This window comes from Vidua macroura, chromosome Z (assembly GCF_024509145.1).
Source record: "Vidua macroura isolate BioBank_ID:100142 chromosome Z, ASM2450914v1, whole genome shotgun sequence".
Lineage (NCBI taxonomy): Eukaryota > Metazoa > Chordata > Aves > Passeriformes > Viduidae > Vidua > Vidua macroura.
This window is the reverse complement of record NC_071611.1, coordinates 82,737,610-82,746,727: the sequence shown is the minus strand read 5'-3', so window position 1 is coordinate 82,746,727 and position 9,118 is coordinate 82,737,610. Positions and strand designations below refer to the sequence as shown.

The following is a 9,118-nucleotide window of genomic DNA, read 5'->3' as shown; positions in this document are numbered from 1 at the left end:
GCACAGGGATGTGGACACAGGGATGTGGGCACAGGGATGTTGGCACAGGCACAGCTAGGACACAGGGATGTGGGCACAGGGATGTGGGCACAGCAAGGGGAGAGGGGCAGCTAGGACACAGGGATGTGGGCACAGGGATGTGGGCACAGCAAGGGGCACAGGGACAGCTAGGACACAGGGATGTGGGCACAGCAAGGGGAGAGGGGCAGCTAGGACACAGGGATGTGGGCACAGGGACAGCTAGGACACAGGGATGTGGGCACAGCAAGGCCGGCAGGAAGCCCCAGCTGGGACAGGGTGGGAAGGCTCCTGGGGCTTTGGGGCCCGGGTGGGCAGCTGCTCCCCCGGCTGCTCTGAAAGAGGTGCTACCCCTTTCCCAGTTTGTGGTGGGTGGTGGAACCGGTGGGGTGGCAGGACTGCCCCAGTGGCAGTCCCTGTGGCATGCAGTGGGACCCGGGGGCTCTGCCAGCCTCGTGGGCAAGGAAGGACTGGTTGCCTGGTTTCCCTGCCAGGGAGCGGGGCCGTGCCGGGACAGCTGAGGGTGAGGCACTGCCAGGGCTGAACGGGGAGGCCCCACTGCTGGGATTTGCTGTGGTGCTGCCAGGCTGGCTGGCTCAGCTCAGAGCGGCCCCTCCAGCCAAAGACTGCTGGTTTTGCCAGGAGTAAACCGGGCAGGGGTCACACAGCCCTGCCCAGCCAGCACCCCTGACACGCCTCTCGCTGCACCAGGAGCCCGATCTGGGAGCCGGGGGGGCAGGAGGGACACAGACACCTGGATCTGGGGTGTGAAAGGTGCTGCAGGGAGCAGCAGCACAACCAGCCCCCGCCCGTGGTGTGGGGGACGGCTGAAGGGCATGGGGGGGACACCCACCCGGACCCACCTGTGGGGCGGGGGCACACGGAGCCACGGCACGGCCCTGCTGGCCCCGCTCCTGCTGCCAGCAGCACTGCTGGCACACGGGGACACCCGTCCTGGGCACACACCACGGGAGGACAGGCTCTCCAGTAACCAGGTGGGTCCTGGCAAACCGGCTCTGCACAGCGAGCTGGGCACCAGTCCCATCACTGTCATCAGTCCTCGGGCAGTCCTGGCCGGCTGCAGAACTCCCCACGGAGCCAACCTCCATCACGGCACTCCTGGAGAGCCACAGCTCCTCCTCAGAGCCCAGAGATGGTGGGACAGGATGGGTGGGATGGGTGGGATGGGTGGGATGGGATGGGTGGGATGGGATGGGATGGGATAATGGGATGGGATGGGCAGAGACCCAGCCGTTCTCTGGCTCTTCGCAAGGGGCTGCCACACCTGCACGCTCCTGTATCCTCTGGAGAGCTGCCCTCTCTGCCTGGGGTGGCTGGTGTTTCCCTCCAGAGAGGGAGGTTGGTGGTTTCTTCTGTCCCACCCTGACATGGGTCAAACTCCAGTGGTACCATAGAGGGTGGCATTCCCAACTCTGCCACTGTCCTTCCCACCAGGCAGCAGGAGTGTGTACAGGAGTGTGGAGGTGTGGCAGCCCACACCTGGGTGGCAGAGAGGTGTGGGAGCGTAGTGGGTGTCCCACCACCCGCTCCTCTCCCTCTCTTCCAGCCCTCTTTGAAAGGTTTTCAGTTTCCCAAAGGTGGGACAGTCAGGTCTGCCTGCAACAAAATCACAAGGTGCAAACAGAATTAGGCATTTACCTGAGTGTGTGGGTTTTATCCAGAAACCCCAAAATGGGAAACAAGGGATGTTATCCAGAGCCAGGGTGACCCAGTGGCTCTGTTGCCAAGGGCCCCTGCACAGCACCACGACCTCCCCTTCAATGGGGACCAGGGAGGGCTGGGGGACTCCACACCTGAAGTCACAGTAAAGGAGACCATTTACAGGTGCCTTTAATGGGTAAAAACACGTTGTGGCCAGAATTGTGCACTTTGTTTTGTAAATAAACCCTCTCTGGGGGCCTCTGTCTCTCTGGTGCCACTGGGAGCACTGGCCCAGAGCTTGGAGGTTGCTGCAGTGTCTGGGGGGGTGACTCCACCACATCCACTGGGACTGGGAAGGGGGAGCTGGAAAACCCCAGCAGGATGAGCCTGGAGGAGTCACACTGCAGAGCAGTACTCCTGACACCAATCCAGACTGACCAGGGAGGCAGATAAGGTGTCAGCCCAAATGATACCCAGCTCGGCAGCATAAAACAAACTTTCAAGCAATTATTAGAAAGTAAAACCAATTCTGCTGGCATAATCTGACAGCATGCTGATGGTGCGTCACGATAAAGGGAAATCCCACCTGGAGCAGCAGAATGAATCCCACACGCAGCAATATGCTGGTGTATGTACCTCAAACTCCATGTTCCCTCTGCCCACAAATGCACTGTCTTTACCTGTCTGCCTCTGTGCTCATTCCAAGAGACAGCCCAGCTCTGTCAGCTACCGAGATCACCGTTCCCTTGGGCCCCCTGCCCCGTACCTGCAGTCTCAGAACACGTTCGAATCAGGTCTCCAGACAATTTAAATCTGGGTTAATTAACGAGCAGTCTCACAGCGTAGTGAGAGGGGCAGTTGTCCATACGTAGCCTCTGGGACGCCCCAAAGCTCCCACCAGAGGCTGTGGGGGTGAATTCACACCAAAGGAGCTCAAAGGGTGCTCAAAGGAGCACCCGACGTTGTGTGTGTGTGAGAATGTCCACACCTGTACGTGCAGGTGCGTACAGGTGTGTGCACCACACCTGTCTACCTGTGTGTGAGTGTGAGCACAGGTGTGTGCATGCAAGTGACGTCACAGCACCAGCAGATCCACCGGGCTGCACAACAACTCTGGCACCACGGACCCCCACCTTGTCCCCAGCCCAGAGCTCCGAGTGCCACCTCCAGGAATTCCTGGGACACCCCCAGGGACGGGCACTCCAACCCTCCCTGGGCACTTCCAAGGCCCGAGCCCCCTTTCCATGGGGAAATTCCTGCTGCTGCCCACCCTGAGCCTGCCCTGGCCCGGCCTGAGGCCGTTCCCTCTCCTCCTGTTCCCTGGAGCAGAGCCCGACCCCCCGGCTGTCCCCTTCTGTCAAGCAGAGCCACAGGGTCCCCCCTGAGCCTCCTTTTCCTGTGCAGGGATGTCCCCACGCCCGTGGGTGGCCACACGTGCCCGCTCAGGTACGGGCGGCCGAGCGCAGGGCGCGACCCCGCGGGAGGCGGGCCCGGGGCGGAGCGGCGCCGGTGCGGCGGGCGGGCTGTTCCGGTGTGCCGGGGCCGTTCGGGGCTGTTCCGGTGTGCCCGGGCCGCTCGGGGCTGTTCCGGTGTGCCCGGGCCGCTCGGGGCTGTTCCGGTGTGCCGGGGCCGTTCCCGCTGTCCCTGTGTGACCGCGCTGTTCCGGTGTGCCCGGGCTGCCCGGGGCTATCCCGGTGTGACCGCGCTGTCCCGGTGTGTCCGCGCTGTCCCGGTGTGCCGGGGCCGCTCGGGGCTGTCCCGGCGCTGGCGGTGGCAGCGGCCATGTCGGTGTTCGTGACGCGGCGGATCCCGGCCGAGGGGCTGCGGGTGCTGTCGCAGGCGAGCGGGTGAGCGCGGGGCGCGGCGAGCCCCGCGGCAGCGCCAGCGGCGGTCGGTGGCTGTGCCGCCGCGGGGCCCGGAGCCGGTCCCGGTGCGGGCTCTGGTGCCGGTCTCGGCGCGGCTCCGGGTCCCGCCGCGGGTGCCGGTCGGTGCCGGTGCCGGTGGGTGCCGGTGCCGGTGGGTGACAGCCGGTGGGTGCCGGTGGGTGCCGGTGCCGGTGCCGGTGGGTGACAGCCGGTGCCGGTGGGTGCCGGTGCCGGTGGGTGCCGGTGCTGGTGGGTGCCGGTGCCGGTGCCGGTGCCGGTGCCGGTGGGTGCCGGTGCCGGTGCCGGTGCCGGTGGGTGACAGCCGGTGCCGGTGCCGCAGGTGCCGCGTGCAGCAGTGGGACTCGGAGGAGCCGGTGCCGCGGGCCGAGCTGCTGGCGGGCGTGGCGGGGACGCGCGGGCTGCTCTGCCTGCTCTCGGACCGCATCGACCGCGAGGTGCTGGACGCGGCCGGTGCGTGCGGGACCCCTGCTCCCCCCGGCCGTGCCCCGGGCCCCGGGACAGGCACGGCAGCGCCCGTCGTGTCTTACAGGGCCCGGCCTGAAGGTCATCAGCACGTTGTCCGTGGGCTTTGACCACCTCGCCCTGGACGAGATCAAGAAGCGGTAACGCTGCCCCTCTCCCGCCCTGCTCCTGCTCTGACCCCCGTGATCCGTTCCCTCCCCCCTGCTCTGCATCCCCCTGTTCTGGACCCCTTCCCCCGACCCCACATCCCGCTGGTCCCTGTTGGCAAGTGGGCTTTCACAGCGCACGGGGCTGGGTGGGGTCAGCTGCCTGCGCCCCTCCGCTGCCGGATCGTGGCTGGGGTCACCCCGGCCACGCCAGGGCTGGGGAAGCCTTTGGGTGCTGGGCCGAGGCAAGGGCTGCCCGGGGAAGGGAGTGCCGGGAGGGCTGAGAGCCGCAGGATGTCCCCGGGAGCCTGGGCCAGGCGCAGGGCTGGCAGCCAGCCTGGCGATGGCAGGGCAGCGCCCAGAGCCCGCTCTGGCTGCAGGGGGATCCGAGTGGGCTACACCCCCGACGTGCTGACCGACGCCACCGCCGAGCTGTCCGTGGCCCTGCTGCTGTCCGCCTGCCGCCGCCTGCCCGAGGCTGCCGAGCAGGTCAAGAGGTGAGTGCCCGCCGAGGGCTCCCGCTGGCCCCGCCGTGTGCCGCACGGGCTGGTGACGAGGGGCCAGGCCAGGGTTTCGTGCAGCTCCCCACCGAGCAGCTGGTGTGGGGCTGGGCTCTGAGCAGCTTTCCGTGAGCCTGCCCCTGTCCCTCTCTCTGCCAGTGGCGGCTGGACAACCTGGAAGCCCCTGTGGATGTGTGGGCATGGCCTGTCCGACAGCACCGTGGGCATCGTCGGGCTGGGCAGGATAGGTGAGTGCAGCTCAGAGGGCAGATCTCTGTGTCTCCAGCAGTGGCAGGGTGAGCTTGGAGCCTCACCCTCAGCCTGGGCCACTGGAAGGTGTCCTGCTGGAGGTGGGAGGGTTGGAATGAGATGGCCTTTGCAGTCCTTCCCAAGCCAGACTGTTCTGGGACTCTGTGACTCAGCCAAGGCGGTGGGCTGGTGCTCACCTGTTTAAACCCCATGGGCACAGCGAGGGGAGCCTGCAGAGCCTCTCCCAGCAGCTGTCCTGGCTCGCCAGCCTCAGCCTTGGAGCCTCAGGTGTTCCTGTGCCTCCACGGCCTCCAGCCCCTGCAGCAATCTCTGCCCCCTCCTGCTCCTCAGTTACACAAATGCAGTGCCAAAGTCCACGCTCGGCACCGTCCAGCCGTGGACTTTGCCAGCGGGCAGCCCTTCGTGTCCTTGCTCCCCAGGGCAGCCACGGGGGCAGTGCCCACGGGCCCCTTGCCACAGCAGAAGGTCTCCAAGCCCACCCCAGCCAGGCAGGGCTGATCCCACTGCAGCAGCCCTTGGGTGGCTCCAGGTGCTGGTCCCGCACGTGCTGTGGAGCCACAGCAGCCCCACGCCTTCCTGCCTCACTCCTAGGACAGGCAGTTGCCCGGCGCCTGAAGCCGTTTGGGGTCAGGAGGTTTCTGTACACCGGCAGCGGCCCGAAGCCAGAGAGCGCGGCAGAGTTTGGGGCTGAGTTTGGTAAGGACGGCGCCGGGACAGGGCTGGTGTCAGCCATCAGTCAGGGAGCCCCATGGCTGGGACAGCTCCAGGGGGTGCCACTCACGGGGTTTGTCACCCGCAGGGTGGCAGTGGAGGGGGCCACGAGCTGGGGGGGGGCTGGGGGGCTCCGGGGCATAGCCCGTGTGAGGGGCAGCAAGGGAGGGACTGCCATGTCCCAGACGTGCCCCAAACGGGGGGTGACGGGGGACCCTGCCTCCTGCGAGGGCTGGGCACGCAGGGGATCATCAGAGCGCTGCGAGAACTCCAGCTGCAGCTGGTCCTGCCACTGCTCCCCTTCCCTGTGTCCCTGCATTGGTGACTTTCTGTCAGCTTCGTTCCCACAAGGAAGTTGGACGCAGTGAGCAGGAGCAAAGTGTGACAGCCGCTCTGGGAGGAGGGAGGGTCCTGTGGGCTGCCCCGGGGGCTGGGGACACCAGGGTGTCGTGCTGGGGGGACAGCAGGGCCTGCAGCTGCCCCTGGAGCTCTGCTGAGGGAGGGGCTGGCTGCAGTGCCGTTTCCCTGCTCTCCCCTCAGTCCCGCTCACCAGGCTGGCCGAGGAGTCAGACTTCGTGGTGGTCACCTGTGCCCTGACGCCAGCCACCCAGGGCATGTGCAACAAGGACTTCTTCGGCAGGATGAAGAAAACTTCCGTGTTCGTCAACACAAGCAGGTACTGGCAGCGCAGACCTGTGCCTGGAGGGGGCTGTGGCCCTTCCACAGGTGCGGGGGGATCCGCTGGGCTGTGAGTCCAGGCAGCACCTTTGTGGCTGCAGCCCCTGGGAGCATTCGCCAAGGCCCCTTGGGAGAGAGCCAAAGGCAAGATAAATTATTCAGGAGCACCCAGCTCTTCCCCCTCTGCGGGCAGCTGGAGCTCACTGCTGGGAGGCTCAGGCACATCCAGAGAGGGTCTGACCTGTGCTCAGGCACTCCTGGGCACGCTGCCTCTGTGCCCCCGGAGCCTGCGGGGCACTCAGCAGCGAGGCCAGCCTGTCACCCTGGCGTTGGCAGGGGGGCTGTGGTGAACCAGGAGGACCTGTACGAGGCGCTGGCCCAGGGGCAGATCGCAGCCGCCGGCCTGGACGTCACCACGCCGGAGCCGCTGCCTACTGACCACCCACTGCTGTCCCTCAGGAACTGCGGTGAGTGCCCGGGGCTGGCAGACCCCTGGAGGGGCTGGCAGACCCCTCCTGCAGCAGCCGCTGCCCCGGGGCCCCAGGTGTGGCAGGTGTGACAGGGACCCCTGGGCCCCACTGCTCCGCTGGTGCCACTGGGCAGCAGAGCACAGGACAGGCAGGTCAGGTGTACTTAGCTGGGCTAGTGTACCATGCAGGGAGCTGCTGTGGGGTCAAAACTCACCAGCAGGATGCCAAACAAGGATGGGAGCTGTTTTAATTTTCCACAAAGCCATTGAGATAACCTTTGTGATGGCTCTTCATTCAGTGTGTGAAATGGGTGGAGGATCTGGAATCAGCAGGGGCGTGAAAGAGAAGCCAACCCCCAGCTCAGGCCCTGTCCAGCTCAGGTGTTCTGAGGGCTCCTGGGCACGTACTGTGATGGAAAAGCTCCCCAGTGACTGAAAGTGGGCTGCTGAGTTTGCCTGGAGGAGTCCTGGTCGCAGGAGTGCTGCCGGGCTGCCGTGGGCGTGGGCAGCCTGTTACCTGGACAGTTCCAGGCTCTGGGAAGGGGGGACATGGGGCAGGTGCAGGTCCAGCACCGAGACCTGTCTTCTCTGGAGGAGGATGAGGCAGGTGAGGAAGGACGGCTAGGAAGGAGCTTGCTTGGCCAGCGTCTCACAGGATGTCCTCCCTCCATGGGGAGAGGGTTCCTGGGGTAGGAAAAATATGTTCCAAAAAAAACCCATGGGCACATCCATGAAAATTTGGAACTGCCCATGACTGTCTCTTTCTGAAATACGAACCTGTAGCTCTTGTTCTGTTTTGCTAAAACTCATTTTTCGTTTGTCTGCATTGTTTCTCAAAGTAGACAGTGCGAGGAGTGATAAGAGCAGAGACTTTCTGGAGATATTTGTAGGACTGGGAGATTTGAGAGCTCTGAAACAAGACGAGGCAGGACATAATTCCTGCACGTGCATCCATTGAATACATTAGTTACAGCAGTAATATTAGGTATTCATTAACACACAAATAACATCCAGCTGGATGCTGCACCTGTGACAGCCCCGGAAGGGGCTGCTGGGGCAGGGGGAGAGGTGAGCAGTGTCCCTCCTGTCCCTGCAGTGATCCTGCCTCACATCGGGAGCGCCACGTACGCCACGAGGAGCGCCATGGCCGTGCTGGCAGCCAAGAACCTGCTGGCCGGGCTGCGAGGGGAGCCCATGCCCCACGAGCTGCAGCTGTGATGGCCAGGCCCTGATGGCCAGGCCCTGCTCCAGCGGCGCCGTGCCCGCGTCCCCTGCCCTGTGGTGGCCAGGAGCCATTAAAGAGTAGCAGCCAACGTGTGGTGCTGATGGTATTTGACAACAGGGCATGTGGTGGGGCACGCTGCGGGTGCCAGCAGCCGTGGAGAGGGGCTGGCCCTGGGCTGGGGAATGCTTGCCATGCTGGAAGTACCGTAAGGGAGCTGCTGCAGCGGCATCTGTCCTCAAAACCTGGCTCCTGGTCACAGTGAGAGGCCAGGAGTGCCTTCCCTGGGCTGGTGGCCAGGAAGGGAGGACAGGTAACAGCTTTGTCCATGCAGGCTGCTGCTGCCACAGGAGCTGCTGCTGCCAGCTGTTGCCAGCCCACACATCATGTGGTCCTATGGAATCAGTGGCACTGCGTAATCCTCTGCTTGAGGGGTCTAAAGAAAAGCACAAAACAGGCTTGTGCAGCTCCCCAGGAACCTGCAGCTCTGCCTTCCTATCTGACCAATCCCAGGCAGAGCTCCAGAGTGGATGGCAAACTGGAATTCACTGGGAGGTTCTGGTAGCCCTTTGCAGGTTCTGGCTGCAGCTGCCCTCGTGTTTGTCAGATGTGCAGTGACATTTGTTGGTGCAGAGGAGAGCCTGAGCGGGGCCTGAGCCTCCAGCTGCCAGGAGAGCCTGAGGGGCACATCTCGAGGGCTTTGGGGATTCATGTGTCCTGCAGCCACTGTCCCACTTCCAAAAAATGGGGGCTGGAACCTGAGCCCACCTCTCCGTGCCACTGATCTCAGAGCCATGGAATGGGTTGGGTGGGAAGGGACCTTATGGATCATCTCATTCCACCCCACCTGCCGTGGGCAGGGACACCTTCCACTATCCCAGATTGGTGCAGGCCCTGTCCGGCCTGGCCTTGGACACTTTTGGGGTGTGGACAGGCACAGCTTTGGCGAGCCTGGGGTCCCGCTGGGCCATCCTGCAGGACGGGGGTGGATCTGCCCTGGGGTGTGCACTGGCCCTGCCATGGCCCCTCCCCGTGTGCCCTCCCATCCTCGGTGACAGGTGGCAGTCAGGACAGCCCTGCCACAGCCCGGTCAC

At 64.5% G+C, this 9,118-nt stretch overlaps 1 protein-coding gene across 1 annotated transcript; it reads left to right on the top strand.

The window, feature by feature from the left end:
- Nucleotides 1–3,363: 3,363 nt before the first annotated feature.
- GRHPR (glyoxylate and hydroxypyruvate reductase) lies at nt 3,364–8,115 on the top strand. Its single transcript, XM_054003807.1, has 9 exons — nt 3,364–3,527; nt 3,886–4,016; nt 4,096–4,168; nt 4,555–4,671; nt 4,834–4,922; nt 5,536–5,640; nt 6,196–6,331; nt 6,670–6,800; nt 7,899–8,115. The coding sequence occupies exons 1-9, from the start codon at nt 3,463–3,465 to the stop codon at nt 8,018–8,020; spliced, it is 969 nt and encodes a 322-aa protein (XP_053859782.1). The 5' UTR covers nt 3,364–3,462; the 3' UTR covers nt 8,021–8,115.
- The last annotated feature ends 1,003 nt before the right edge of the window (nt 8,116–9,118 follow it).

Bases quoted from the DNA above. Each gene is read 5' to 3' on its own strand.
- GRHPR (XM_054003807.1), top strand. From the start codon at position 3,463: ATGTCGGTGTTCGTGACGCGGCGGATCCCGGCCGAGGGGCTGCGGGTG. The intron at 4,169-4,554 runs GTAACGCTGCCC...CTCTGGCTGCAG, and splicing joins CTGGACGAGATCAAGAAGCG to GGGGATCCGAGTGGGCTACA. The intron at 4,672-4,833 runs GTGAGTGCCCGC...TCTCTCTGCCAG, and splicing joins GCTGCCGAGCAGGTCAAGAG to TGGCGGCTGGACAACCTGGA.